Source organism: Chinchilla lanigera, unplaced genomic scaffold (genome assembly GCF_000276665.1).
Source record: "Chinchilla lanigera isolate Chin_1 unplaced genomic scaffold, ChiLan1.0 scaffold00018, whole genome shotgun sequence".
NCBI classification, from domain to species: Eukaryota; Metazoa; Chordata; class Mammalia; order Rodentia; family Chinchillidae; genus Chinchilla; species Chinchilla lanigera.
In genome coordinates this window covers 13908225-13922786 of record NW_004955419.1, presented here as the reverse complement: position 1 = coordinate 13922786, position 14562 = coordinate 13908225, and the positions used below count along the sequence as shown (strand labels likewise).

At 50.8% G+C, this 14562-nt stretch overlaps 1 protein-coding gene across 8 annotated transcripts in view; it reads left to right on the top strand.

Moving 5' to 3' along the window:
• The window catches only part of Rgs3 (regulator of G-protein signaling 3), a 123817-nt gene extending 119304 nt beyond the window's left edge, over nt 1-4513 (top strand). For 7 of the 8 annotated variants that reach the window (XM_013513122.1, XM_005382663.2, XM_005382665.2 and 4 more), the window contains 4 exons: nt 1624-1725; nt 1997-2058; nt 2650-2816; nt 3551-4513. In XM_013513122.1, coding sequence (XP_013368576.1) covers nt 1624-1725; nt 1997-2058; nt 2650-2816; nt 3551-3736 — 517 coding nt within the window. In that variant the 3' untranslated portion in view covers nt 3737-4513. Of the gene's footprint in view, nt 1-673; nt 1529-1623; nt 1726-1996; nt 2059-2649; nt 2817-3550 lie in introns of those variants that run through there. The other variant, XM_013513124.1, reaches the window with a different exon arrangement.
• Nucleotides 4514-14562: the final 10049 nt, after the last annotated feature.

Here is a 14562-nt window from a genome sequence, read left to right as displayed (position 1 = left end):
GGGCTCTCAAGCAGACAGAAACAGTGTGCCCTTGTTCCCTGTCCCCCAGGACTCTTCGCAGGCCCCCTACTGATCTGTGGACTCCTTCACTTTAGTTCTTTGGCTTGGAACCTGCTAGATCAGGATTCCTGGCTCTGGACAGCTGCCTCAGCACCCCACACCACCCTGGGACATTTGTGGCCCTCAGTATCCTTTTCCCGAGCACTTAGCCCTGAGTGCTAAGTTAAGGCTTCTTTATGTGCCTTTTCTCCTTAAGTCCTGCACCAGCCATCTAGGTGGTAGGTACTGTTTTCATCCCTGTGGGACAGACTGGAAACTTGACTGACATCACTGGAGATGGGGGCTGGAGAAAGTTCATTCAGTTGCTGACTGCTGGGGCTGGTGGACAGGAACCCAAGGCTGGTGGGCCACAGAGCCTGGGCTCTCCATCACCCATTCCCATGTCTTTTCCCTTAATTACACAAGCCATCCTACAGGTCCTGGTGCCATTTTAAGCTTGAACAACTTCTGAAGTATAAATGCTACAAACTTGCTCGAAAGTTTGGTTATTCAAATTTCTTTTACACTCATTTAGCTCTGTGATTGTGATAAGTTTTTCATTTTCATTTTTGGTTTCAGTCAGCATTTTGGGTCTTTGGAAGGATGGAGACCAAAAATGAAAATGAAAAATTTATTCAAAAACCATAAAACTAAACATGCATAAAAATTAAAACTTTCAAGTGATGTGTTTTATAAGTTTATAAGAGTTGTACATCTGAAGTTATTCAAGCTAAAAACTACCAAGACTTTTTCGGCCTCTAGCTTATGCATGGATGCATGGATCCAATGCCAATGACCGGAAATGCCCAGTGCTGGGGACAAGGGACAAAGGAGCGAGCCAGAACTGGAGGCATTTAACTCTTTTCTTGCTACTGGCTTCACCGGGTGAGGAAATCTGAGGCCTTCTAGAGGAGTGGCCTAGCTAAAAATGGTGCTTGGCTAAAAATAGCCAGCCCTGCCACCCTGGTGGGCAGAGCTTCCCTCCCTCCCTCCCTCCCTCTTCCTTCCCTCCCAGCAATTTGCTGACTTGTCCCCACCCCCACTGTCTCCCCGATGTCATGGTAACGGGAAGGCCGGTCACAATTAACTGGGTCTGGCTTCCTGTTGGGGGCGGACCCAGTGGCTGTCCCTTACAGACACAAGCCCCTTTCACGGGCTCCCTCTCAGGGTTGGCCAGCAGGAATATTTCCTCCCTGCTCCCCCTCCTGGTCCCTCCCATTTCCTGGCTCCTCCTGTCTGAGTCCCAGCCTGGGCTTGTGCTTGGGAGTCCAGTCATCCAGCCAGGATTCCAGCGTGAGCCTGCTCAGCGCTCGCTTAGCTGCAGGCTGCACTGTTGCCACCGCGGCTACCCGCAGCCTGGGATACGGAGTGGGGGGCGGGAGCCTAAGGGGTGCTCCCTGCAGACTGTCCTGGGGGCCCCTACAGAGATGCTCCGGGGCATGTACCTCACACGCAACGGGAACCTACAGAGGCGGCACACGATGAAAGAGTAGGTGCCCCTGCTGCAGCCCACCACTCTGGTACCCTGAATTTGCATGGGTCCTGTGTGCCAGGCTGATCAACACTCTCTGCTTCTGCCCCCAGAGCCAAGGATGTGAAGAACAAACTGGCCATCTTTAGGAGACGGAATGAATCGCCGGGAGCCCAGCCAGCGGGCAAGACAGACAAGATGATTAAGTCATTCAAGTAGGTCCCGCGGCAACCTTGGGATCCTGCAGGCACTTGCTCCCTGGCTCCCGGGGAACAGGGCTGAGCGGGTGTTCAGGGAAGGGGTTTTGTCTGCTCCGGGGTGAGGGAACAGCTGGCCTGGGGGGTAAGGCCAGGTCGGGGCGAGGTGGGGGCTCCCAGCCTGCTTGGCCGCAGCCTGGACCCAGGTTAGCTGACAAAGGCCACCGGTGCTGCCTCCTCCACAGCCCCCAGCCTCACAGCCCTCCTGTGTTCCTTCCTCACCCCTCAGGCCCACCTCAGAGGAAGCTCTCAAGTGGAGCGAGTCCTTGGAGAAGCTGCTGCTTCATAAATGTGAGTGGGCCCAGGTGCTCTGTTCCCCTCCTGCCTTCTCCCTCTCTGCTTGGCCCCTGATGCGGGCCAGGGCACCCTGGGAAGGTGCCTTCCCTCTCCTGGGCCCCCTCAGGTGTCCCTGTTGTGGGGAGAGGCTGGGCTCTAACGAGGCCCAGGGTTTGACCTTGGAGCGGGCTCCTGCCAGCCACTCCGAGCCTGTGGGAGTTGGCTCTGCCTGCGGAAAGCTGTAGGGACCTGTGTGTTCAGACGCATGTTCCCAGAATAATAATAAACATTCCCATGTACTGAGGGCTCACTCATACTGCGCCAAGTGTGCCTGAGTCTCATGGGCAGGATCCCATCTGATACCACAGGGCTCTGGTAGACAGCATTGATGGTCACTCTTTTACAAATGGGGATGCTGAGGCATACATAGGGGACAGACATGGCCAAGTTTCATAATGTGGCAATGGTAGGGCTAGGACTGTGTCTCCAGGCTCCTGAGACTTCTTACTAAGCTCCTAGCACTTCTATCCTCAAGGCCCCAGGAGGGTAAGCTGGGAGTTCCAGCCAGCCCCACTTCTTACCTGGGCTCTGGGCTTCTCCGCACAGATGGATTAGCAGTGTTCCAGGCTTTCCTTCGCACTGAGTTCAGTGAAGAGAACCTGGAGTTCTGGCTGGCATGTGAGGACTTCAAGAAGGTCAAGTCACAGTCCAAGATGGCGGCCAAGGCCAAGAAGATCTTTGCAGAATTCATTGCAATCCAGTCTTGCAAAGAGGTAGGGCTCTAGGCTGGGTTTTCTGCCTGATACCCATGACCCAGTGGCCCTTGGCTGTAAGGGGATAGCCAGCAGCTCAGGAAGGGGAAAAGCCAGAGGGACTCCTAAGGGTGGTGGGGCCAGGGAAGAGGGCGAGCCTGGTTCATGATAAAAATAGCCCCTTCTAGGCACTACTCTGTTCTAGGCACTCGCTTAGTCATTTACATATGTGCTGTCATGTTTGCTCCTCCCAGAAACCTGTGAAATAGCTTTGAATATTATCTTTATTTTAAAAATGGGGAGAGGGTCTTAGAGAGCCTAATCATAATTGCTAACATCTCTTGAGCGCTTACTGCGTGCCAAGCACTGCATGCATAGGGCTTTATGTGCATGCCTTGCTTAATTCTCACAAGTCTTTGAGGAATGTACTATCATTCCTAGTCCGTAAAAGGGCAACTGAGGCATAGTTGCACTTGGATGATTTACTGAAGGCCGTCCAGGTGTGGCACTGCTGGGATTTGAACCCAGCCAGCCTGACCTTAGAGCTGTGTTTTCAGGCTTACTCGGCCACCCCAGACTACTGTACCAGGACTAGGGTCCTCTGACCTGAGGGCCTGTACAGCAGGGGGCCCTTTATGATGTGGTGTAGAGGGGACTAGGAGGGGAGGCTAGAGTGGCCCCCTGACATCCCAGCTCCTGGCCTCCTGGCTCAGCCTCATGGGCACCCTTGACCACGTCCTTGTGTGCCCCCACAGGTAAACTTGGACTCGTACACACGGGAACACACCAGGGACAACCTGCAGAGCGTCACGCGGGGCTGCTTTGACCTGGCACAGAAGCGCATCTTTGGACTCATGGAAAAGGACTCGTACCCTCGCTTTCTCCGCTCTGACCTCTACCTGGACCTCATTAACCAGAAGAAGATGAGTCCCCCACTCTAGGGACCAACGGAGGAGAGCTCAGCATTCACGTCAAGCAGGATGGGCCCTGCCCACCTGCCTCCCTCCCCCCTGCGACGGAGGGGGCAAGCAAGCCCCCAGAGGCTGCGTCTCCAGACGGACAGATGGATATTTGGATTCAAGGCCTGGACCAGAGAGGTCCAGGCCACTGGAGGAGAAGAAAGACTGACCCCATCAGGTCCCCACTGCCCTGGTACGAGGGGGACCGAAGGCCCTGGCAGGTCAGGGGCCCTGGCTGAGTCAGATATGGAGCTACCGCTCCCTGCTTTGGAGATTCGGAGATTTTGTGTTGACCAAGTTCCTTAAAGAACTGGCTGATGGGGCAGGAGGCCCAGGCTCGGGCACTGGGGTCCTCCTGGGGGCTGCTGGGGCTTGTAGCTCACACCCCCACTGTTAAGTTTTATTTATTTAAACAGTAGTTGGATGCTTGGCACGTTGACCTGTAATAGGAAACCCTTGCCTCATCAGTTTTCCTAATTTACAAGTGCAATATCTTAACCAATGCCTTGTGAAAAGCCACCCGCAGAGAAGGTGGATACCATCTTCAGTTTCAGGGCATTTGCTGGTCCCGGGCACCAATGGTGGGCAGCTGGGACCTTCTGGACTCATGAGACCCGGAGGGGCGCTGCCGCCTGACCTCCATAGAAATCCAGCACCCCCTGGGTGGGGTGACCCTCTGGAGCTCCGGGAAAGCATGGCACCCACAGACCACACAGTAGCCAAGTTCAGGAGCAAATAAAAGGCCTGTGTTAGTTCTTGTTCTTGGCCCTTTCTGTGTGTTCCTAGTCTCGAGCCTTCGCAGGCGGCTGGGGCTGGGAGGGCTGGTTGTCAGGCTGTGGGCCCAGAAGTTTCTCTCTTGCCATTACCTGCAGCCCACTCTGGGCCACAGGCACTGGGCAGCTAAGGAAAGCTGCTCTTGAACTGTGCCAAGTGTGAGCCACATTCCTTCCGCTGATCATCATGTCTCTCCCTGCCCTCACCTCCGTTTTGCAGAAGAGGAGTGTGGGGCAGAAGCAGTCAGGTGTCTTATCCAAGGTCTCGGATGTAGCAGGTGGCAGAGACAGGGTTCAGCCAAAGCCAAACAGGCTGCAAGCCTGCGTTCTAGGTGGCTGTGCTCTTTTGGCTACAGGACTAAGTCCTAGCTTGGTCATCAGCTGACTATGTGACCTTCACCAAATAATGCTTCTCTGCCCTGCCACACCCTGATATTCTAGCTGAGCCTTCAGATGTACAGGGATGATTGGTAGAGGTGCACGGGGCCAGAGTCTCAGGTGGGGTGATGGCAAGGCTCTTGGAGGGCTTTGGACAAAAGAAAACACTGACAGGATATAGGACTCAAGTGTCCCTCTGCAGCCCTAGGCTGGGCTCTCCCCTCTGTATCTTTGTCCCCTCTTCCCTCAGCAGGAGGTGCAGATTGAGGAAAGGCCTGATCCAAAGTTATATTCCAGGGCAGGACCTGGACCACTTACCTACAAGTGGGCTGAAGCGGGCCCAGGCCCCAGGCCCACCTGATGCCAAAGCTGGCCTGGTTCCCACAAATGCAACCTCCCAGGACTGGCGCAGGGTGAGGGCACGGCCTGGGGTCGGGACTGGCTCCACCAGGCTGATTGGACTGGGTGCAGTAGCTTCAGGGAGACTGAGTCCCCTCTCCTTGGACATTATTCCCTTCCTGGGGTACTGGAGCTCAGGGCAGCTGCAACAGGGACCTGAAGGTACAGGAGGACATGGGGCTACATAGTCCCCCCTGCCTCCTTTTGTCTGAGAGGGTCAGAATTAATGACCTCTGGAGGCCGAACCCTCTTTGGGGCTGCAGGGGCCTTGGGCCTGGGTGCTGAGAAGGTCCTTAGTCTTGCTCCTTCTGCAGATCCAGGAGCTTTATTCAGGAGGGAAAGGTGAGCTGACTGCCCTGTGACTGCCTGGCTTCTGCCCCTCTGCAAATACTGCACCCCAGGCCCCATTTTGGAAGCCTCTCCAGTGTGCCAGCAGTAAGGCAGGACAGCAGCCTGCCTCTGCTCTGTGTGCCCAGCAGCCATGTGCTCTCTTTGGTCCGTCCTGGCAAGCAGCACCAGTCAAGTAGGCTTGTCTTGAAGCCATACCAAAGGCTGCTCAGGCTTCAGGTTTGAGTCCTCCCTTTGCCACTCAATCACTCTGTAACCTCGATAAGGCGCAGTGCCCCTCCCACCCTAGCTGCAAAATAAGGAAGACACTCATGACAGCGCTGGCATAAAGATCCAGTGATCTAGTTCTAACCTGGGGCCAGGCATGCAGTCGGGGCTCCACACATGGGAACTTTTCCTGCCCCTCCAGGAAGGGGATGACTTTTTTCCTGAGTCCCAGGGCCTCACTTTGGACCTAGCCAGCAAGCTCTGTTCAGCTCTGCAAACTGAGGCAACCCAGCCCTCACTGTGGCTGGCAGCATAAGGAGCAGAGCTGGACCCCTCATTTGGAGACGGTTTCTTCCAGGCCTGAGTCTGGGGTTCTGACATCCGAGGCCTAGGGAGAACTGTAATTCTCTCCCTGCCTTCCTCAAGTGCTTAGTGGCTATGCTGGATTGGAGCCCAGGCTTCCGAGTCTGGCCTGGTCTGGCCTATCGGTAGCATTTTCTGTTTGGTGGACCACTGGATCCATGGAGACGGCCCTTCCCCTTTCTTTAGGTTTCAGGGATCCAGCTTTGGGTTAGGCGCTCTACCTTCCCATCTGCAAGTTGCCATGGCGACCAAGGTCCAGGAGAATAAAGTCAGGCAGATGGAGTTCCCATTTCGGAAGGCCCCACTGCCTGGTTTCCATTACTCACACCCTACTTCCCTTGGCCTCAGAGCTGCTCCAGCTTGTGCCATGCAGCTAGAGACCAAACTGGAAAGGTGCCTGGGTCCTCCAGTCCTGGCCCCTCCTGGGCTCCCTGGGAGACCTGGAATACATTCTTTGCTCCCTTAGGCCCCCAGGTCTCTCACTTGTACAGTATTTTGTGGGCTGGTCCCCATTTTTCTCTCACAGCCTCCTTTCTCTGTGTAGCAGAGGTTCCCACGTGCAAGTCCCGCCCCACTGCACAGATGGGACGAGTGAGGAGGAGAGAAGGGAAGCAGCTCTGTGAGGGGATTAGGCCTGGGCCTTCGAGTCAGGCTGTCAGGTTCAGTCCCTTGCTCAGCTGCTTACTCCTAGCTGGGAGCATTTGCACAGATCACGTGGCCTCTCTGCTGTTTTCTCATCGCTACATTGTGTGTATTGGTGCCCAGGCCTGAGTAGCAATGGCTGGGCAGAGGTCACCTGTGTGGCAAGTTTAGTTCAGTGGCCGGCATGGGGCATGCCCTCCTTAAACATGAGCCGCTCTTCACGACAGCGTTATCTGGAGTCACCAGCGAGTAGCAAAGTTCATTCTCCTCTTACCCACATCTGGGTTCCAACCTGACCCAAGTGGATTGGAGCCTGCAGTCTCAGAACTTGTGCTTCCAGGGTCAGTTTTCCCGGAGGGCAAAGCCTGCCTATTCCAGGAACGAGCAGGAAGAAAATCGAAGACAGCAGGTCCTCACTCCACTGTCCAGGCTTGGCCTGGCTGGGAGCAGCTGGGGTGAGCTGGGAGGGTGGAAAGGAAGAGGGCGCAGCAGTGCCACTCAGAAGGATGGCAGTGGGAGGGGATTCAGCTGCAGCCAGACTCCTCTAGAGAGAGAATCAAGGTCTCCCTTCCCTCGGCCTCTGCTGTGGGAGCAATATGCTCTCCTGGCCTGGGGTTGGGCAGCCATGGCCTCCCGGACACTACCCTGGCAGAAACCTTCCGGTCCATTCTGCCACCCAGGGTTTACATCCCCTCCGGGGTTTCTGCTTGCATCCCTCCCACGATGGGGAGCACAGAATGCCCCAGGCAGCTCAGAAGGACCTAGGTGTCTTGAGGAGGTTCTCAAGTCCCTCCATCTGAAGTGGGATGCTGGCGCAGGTTGGTGGCAGCCCCTGCAGGTTCCTGCCCTGCCCACCACCCAAAGACTGGCCGAGTCGCTGGCCTCCTTCCCTGCTTTGGTTACCTTCACCAAATCCGCTGAGCTCCTACCCCGGCTCTCCACCTTGGCACCCCAGGTCATTTTGCCTGCTGCCTTTTCTCTGGATCCTTCCTTTGACATCCTGCCCTGAAAGCCTCTCTGAGCCACCTCTCCACCCTGCCAAACCTCAGATGCTGATGACCCTTCCCGGCCCTTCCTCTCCAGAAGAGCTCTTAGGCCCTCCAGTCTTGGGTGCGGCTCAGAGAAGTCGCTGTATGCTGTTGTTTTGCTTACATTTGGTGACATCTGTGAAACATCTGCTTTGCCTGTCCTTTTCCTGGCTGGATCTGGCAGGAGAGATGGGGTACCCAGGGCCCCCTGTCATGTGGAGCCCCGTCCTCGGGTGGGAGGAGGCAAGGGGGGCCCTGAGCAACAGCTGCGGGGTTGATCTGATCCTCTCCGTACAGATGGGCCAGGCAGGGGCAGGGGAGGGAGGCCCGTGGCAGGTACCAGGGAATAGCTCTGACCACACGAGGCTCACAACACGCATGTCCCACCCCTTATCTCCATCAGTCCTCACAGCGGCTCTCGGAGGAAGGTCTGAGGGTTATTTTCATTCTGCAAAAGAGAAAATTAAGGCTCAGAGACTCTGGACAAGCTTGGCAGGCCTAACTTGCAGGAAGTCTTAGGCATCCCCCCTTCCAGCTGTTGGAGATTCTCAGAGGCGGGGCTGCGCAGGCTTCCTTGGCCAGAGGGTACGGCAGTCCGGGAAGCGTGGGGCCCTATCAGTGTGGAAAGCCTTGCCCCAGTTTAATCTCAGTTTGCAGTCAGCTACAAAGTGGGAACGATAGTCCCCCTTCCCGGGGCTCCTGTGGGCCCAGTGAAATGATGAATAAGTGTGGAGGCGGATGGCTGCAGACGGAGGGGCCTGTCGCTGCCACTGAGCACCAGGAGGGGAGGGGAAGCTGCACCCCAGCCAGGCCCCAGAGGTGGGTACAGGCGCCAGAGATTCTACGTGGACTCAGCAGGGCTCTACCTGGGGCATCAGGCAGCTGGCCTGGCAGCCAAGAGTTCCAGGCTCTGCGTCACATCTGTCCCAAACCCTCCACGTGACCTTGGACCTTGGACAAGACCCCTCCCCATCTGGTCCTCGGTTCCTCCTGGAAATCAAAGAGAATCGAGCTTTGCCTCCGGTCTGAGGCTCTCTGGAGCGGGCAAGTGGCGCCCGTGTAGCAGCAGGCGGGCCGGGTCCAGGCGTGGCTCCCTGTGCAGGGTGTGAGGACGTGTGGCCTCTTCCCAGGAGGACTGAGAGGTCCGAGTGGACGGACAGTCTGTTTACTACTTGCCCAGAGTCTAGGAGTTCGTGCCACTTGGGACACTGGCTTCCTGCCCTCTGCCAGGCTGGAGCCTCATCTGCTGGTTATTTACAAGCTTCTGCCCTTGGGGCAAAGTCCACTCCCCGATATCACTCCGATCTCACACTCGCACATCCAGGACAGAGCACCCCCCAAGGAGAGACAGGCACTTTGCAGCCTCCAGGGGAAGCTATAACGAGATAAAGGGGTAAACAAGGGCAGAGTCTTCAGGCTGCTTCTGCCACCAGCTGGTGGCGAGTCCCTTTCCTCACTTTGCCCATCTGAAAAATGGGTGCTGTCTTGGAGCTGACTGACTCTGGTGACTGACACTTCCCCAGGTGATTTTCTCCCTCTGAAGTGATTTCGCAGCAGGAGCCAGCTCCATCCCCGACTTCAGTCTGTTCTAAGTCCAAGGCAAGCCGTGACTAGGCGCACAGGCTTTGGGGACTGCCAGACCTGGGGTTGACAGCAGGCTCCATGCTTCCCTACTCTGTGACCTCTCTGAGCCCCTGTTTCCTCATTTCCAGGGGTCATAAGAGCTCTTAGTTAACACCGTGACTGTGGTAACATGATTGCAGCCTCTGAGTGCCTTGTCTGCCTGCTTTCTGATCCTCACTTCCCACCCTGCTTTCCTGCCCCTACTCACTCCACTCAGGGCCTTTGCACATACAGTGCCTGCTGCCTGGAGCACTCCTGCCCATCCCTTAGTTCACAGTCCCAGTGCTGATGACAACGAGTGTTTGATATTTACCAGGCACTGGGCTAGACTTGACCAACATTTTCTTCTTTCAAGCTTACTAAGAGCTATTGCTGAGGGCACACTTGGTGGCTTGGGAACCTCCCAGTACTTCCACTAAGTTGTCCCACCTTGGGCACATTACTTCTCTTTCTGGACCTCAGTTTCCCTATCTGGAATGTGGGAATAGGGTTCATAGCTGTATTATCATCAGGTAGCTATAATAAGAAGTGAAAGAGTTCATGCCTGTAAAAATGCTTAGAATAGTGTTTGGCACATTTTAACTGCTATGTAAATGTTTCAGTAAATCTCTACGTCTCAGATGAGAAAGCAGAGGCACTTGTCTTTGATTATATAGGCAGGAGGAGACAGGCAGGCCGGTTCCAGAGGAGGCTGCATTTCCTCCCCTTGGAGCCTCTTGAGTTCGGCTTAGATGTCGCTTCCCCGGGGAAGCCCTCTCTGATAACCCTGACAGCAAGAGGGCCCTGCGTCTGACAGAGTGCCTTTCCTTCCTGCCACTTGTCACGGCTGTACTTGTGTGTCCCTATGGGCTCATTTCATTGCTGTCTGCCTCTTCCGCTCAACCAGAAACCTCTTGGGAGCAGGACCACACCTGTCTTACTCCTCATGCTGTCCCCGGCCTATGCCAGGCCTGACCATAGTACCTGCTTTGTGAGTGTGTGTTTAAAGGAAGGAAGACTCTGTATGGCTTTGTGGGTAGGTTGCGCAGGATGAGCTCATGAAGAGAAGCCCAGATAGGAAGCCATGGCATAAGACTGAGTTCCGCTGAGGGTGCTGAAAACACAAGCTAGAAGTTTGACCTCACACGGGAAAGGGATATTCAGGCCTCGGCAGCCTGGGCCTGGCGTGGCATTTCCATGGTCATCAGGAGCCGCCATTCCTTCTATTCTGTGCCTAAAAGGTCTCGTGACACTTTGCTTGACAGCCCACTGGCCAGAACTTGGTTACACGGCTACATGAGTCACAAGGAAGGCTGGAAAAATAGAGCCCTCTGGCCAGATAAAAGTCAGAGGTTCTAGTTGCATGTGCTGGTGCATATCTGTAATCCCAATATTCAAGAGGCTGAGGCAAGAGGATTGAGGATTGCCATGAGTTCAAGTCCAGCCTAGGGTATAGTGAATTCAAAGCTGGCCTGAGCTACACAGTGAGAACTCTATGTCAAAACAAACAGCCAACAAACCAACAGTCAGATTTTGTTACTATGGGGTAACCATAAGGGTAGAAAAGATGTTGGGGGACAACTAGCAGTATCTGCCAGGCACTAGTGACAGATGTGCATCTTCTTCAGGCTGTGGAGGGGAAGTAGGCATGTAGCAGACGGCTACTGATTCAACAGTGCTGAAAAACAGATCACCCCCAGGTCTGTGGTTTAAAACAGCAGTCACATCTGCCCATCCCCTGGCGTCAGCTGGCACAGGCGAAGATGGGTGGACTTGGCTTTTCACTGAAGGCTGGGCTCAGATCCACTATGTGTGACCCTTTCCCTGAGCATAACGGTTAGCATCTTCCTGGAGAAAGTTCTCACTGCAATGAAAACTCGTGTGTGTGTGTGTGTGTGTGTGTGTGTGTGTGTGTGTGTGTGCATGTTTAAATTTGAAATAATTATATATTCACAGGAAATGACCAAGATAGTACAGAGAGTCCCATGTACCCTTCACCTAGTGCCCCTCAATGAGTACTTCTTTTATAATTACAGTACAATAGCAAGGCTCAAAACTGACTTTGGTACTATGTGTGTAGCTGGATGTCATTTAATTACATGTGCAGATTCGTAAAACCACTACCACAATCAAGACACAGAATGGTTCCATCACCCGCAAAGATCTCCCTCAATATCCTTTTTATAGCTGTACCCATCCCCCACTACCACCTCTAACTCCGGGCAGCCACTAATTTGTACTCTACCTATATAATTTCATCATTTCAAGAATTTCACATAAATGGACTCATACAGCATGTGCCCTTGGGAGACTGTCTCTTTTCACACGGCATAATGTTCTTGAGAGGCATCCAAGCTGCCAGGTATCAATAGCTAGCTCCTTTTTATTGCTGAGTAGTGTTCCGTGGTATTGCTACACCAGTTGTCTTAACTTGTCACTTGCTGAGGGACATTTTGGTCATTTCCAATTTGGGGCTATTACATAGGCAAGGATTTTACACCGTTGTGTGGAGGTTTATGTAGCTGTATCTTCTCATTTCTCCGGGACGCATGTCTAAATGCAATTTCTGGGCCGTATGGTCAGTGCAAGTTTAGATTTTAAGTAATTGCCAAACTATTTTCCAGAGTGGTGGTACCGTGAAAAATGTGTTTCTCTGTATCCTTGACAGCATTTACTGTAGCACCTATGTTTTTTTAAGCTTCTCTAATAGAAGTGTGGTGATAGCTCATCAAAGTCTTAATTCACATTTCCCTAATGGCTAGTGAAGCTTAACATCTTTTCATGTACGTACTTGCTATCTCTTTATCCTCCCTAAAGAAATGTCTCTGTGTGTCTTTTGCTCATTTCTTTTTTTTGGTACTGGAACTTGAACTCAGGACATTGTGCTTGCCAGGCAGGCACTGTGCAGCTGAGCTATATCCCTGGTCCCCCATTTTGTAATTAGATTGTTTACTTTTTCACTGTTGAGTTCTGAGAGCACTTTATGTGACATCTCTATGAATCCTTTGTCAGATATACTATTTGCTAATAATTTCTCAAATAAAGTAGTCTAATGACTTTTGCAAAGCACAAGCTCTGACTTTTGGTGAAGTCCATTTTATATATTTTTTTCTTCTTGTATGCATCATGTTTTTGGTAGTATGTCTCAAAACCTTTCCCTAAGTCTTAGGTCCTGGAAATTTGCTCTTTTGTTTTCTTCTAAAAGTTGTATACTTTTACAGTGAAATCTGTGATCCATTTTGAGTTAATTCTTGCATAATCTGTGAAGTTCAGGTTGTGCTTCATTTTTTTTTTTTTGCATGAGTATATTCAATTGCTGCGGCACTGTCCATTAAGTATCCTTCCACTGAACTGGCTTTAAAAAACAGCTTTATTGAGACATCTGCATATCATACTATTCACCTAAAATGTACAATTCAATATTTTTAGTTTATTGACAGTCATTCAACTACCATTACAATGAGTTTTAGAACATTTTCGTCACCTCCTAAAAGAACTTGATGCCCATTAGCAGTCATCCCCTTCTTTATATCCCACCCTCATTGCCCTGGGCAACCATTATTTAATTTGTGCCTCTAGATTTGTGTATTTTGGACTTCATGTAAATAGAATCACGCAGTATGTGGTCTTTTGTAGCTAGCTTCTTTTACTTAGCATAATGTTTTTCAGGTTTATGATTTTGTAGCATGTATCAGTACTTTCTTTTTACTGCCTAATAAAATTCTATTGCCTATAATTACATTTTATAAGCCACATAATATCCCACATTTTTATTTATGCATTTATTGATGGACATTTGGGGTTTTTCCAATTTTTGGTAATTATGAATAACGTTACTATGAGTAATTACGTACAGTTTTCTTGTGCAGACATGGTTTCAATTCTCTTGGGTCTATACTTCACTGTATAATTGGTGAGTCACAAGCAAACTCTATTTTTAACCTTTTGAGACACAGCCAAACCAACCAGTTGACATTTCCACCAGGACTGTGTGAGGTTTCCAATTTCTCCACATCTTCACCAACACTTGTTATAATGTCTTTTTTATTATAGCCATCCTGTGGATATGTGGTGGTATCATTAAATTGCTTTTGCAGATCTGTCAAAAATTCATTTGTTATACTTGTATTGGTCTATTTCAAGGTTCTCTATTCTTTTCCATTGATCTCTGTCTTTATGCTTCTACCAGTGCCTCACAGTCTTGATTATTGTATTATATATTAAGTCTTGAAACCAGGTAGGTTTTCCTCACTATTCTTTCTTTTCAAAATTATTTTAACAATTCTAGTTCTTTTGCCTTTCCATATACATTTTAGGATAATCTTGTCTAAGATTACCCTAACCCTAGATTGTTAGATCTAATCTAAGAAACACCTTCCTGCGATCTTGATAGTAATTGCATTGAACTTGTATTTCCACTTATAACGAACTGTATACCATGTTGGATATCCCAATCCATGAACATAGCATGCCTTGCCATTTATTTATATTCCCTTTGATTTCTTTCATCAGCATTTTGTCCTGTGCAGTATGCAATTCCTATGCATGTGTTGTTAGATTTATATCCATTTAATTTTGTAAAAGATTGTATATATATTATATTTTTAGTTTTATCTTCTATGCATTCATTGTTAATGCATATAAACACAATGGACATGTAGATTGATTCATTCTTTCGCCAATAAGTATAATATTATCTATAAGATTTTTTTGTAGATGCTCTTTATTTATACAGGAAGTTGTTTTATAAATATATGAAGCTCATTTATTTATGTAGGAAGTGGTCTTAATCTTCTGGAAGTTCTTATCATGAAGGATGTTAAATTTCATTACACGCTTCTTTTTTACATCAATTGATAAGATAATGATTTTTCTGCTTTAGCCCATTAAAATGAAAGATTACATCAATTTTCACATATCAAACCAGCCTTGCATCCCTGGAATAACTTCATTAGCAATGGTGTACAATTTAAAAAATTATGTTGCTGACTTTGGCATTCATGACTCACAATGGACCCTGTGTCCTGGGTGGGGGAACCTCTCCTGAGGCCTAGAGAGGCATGCAAAG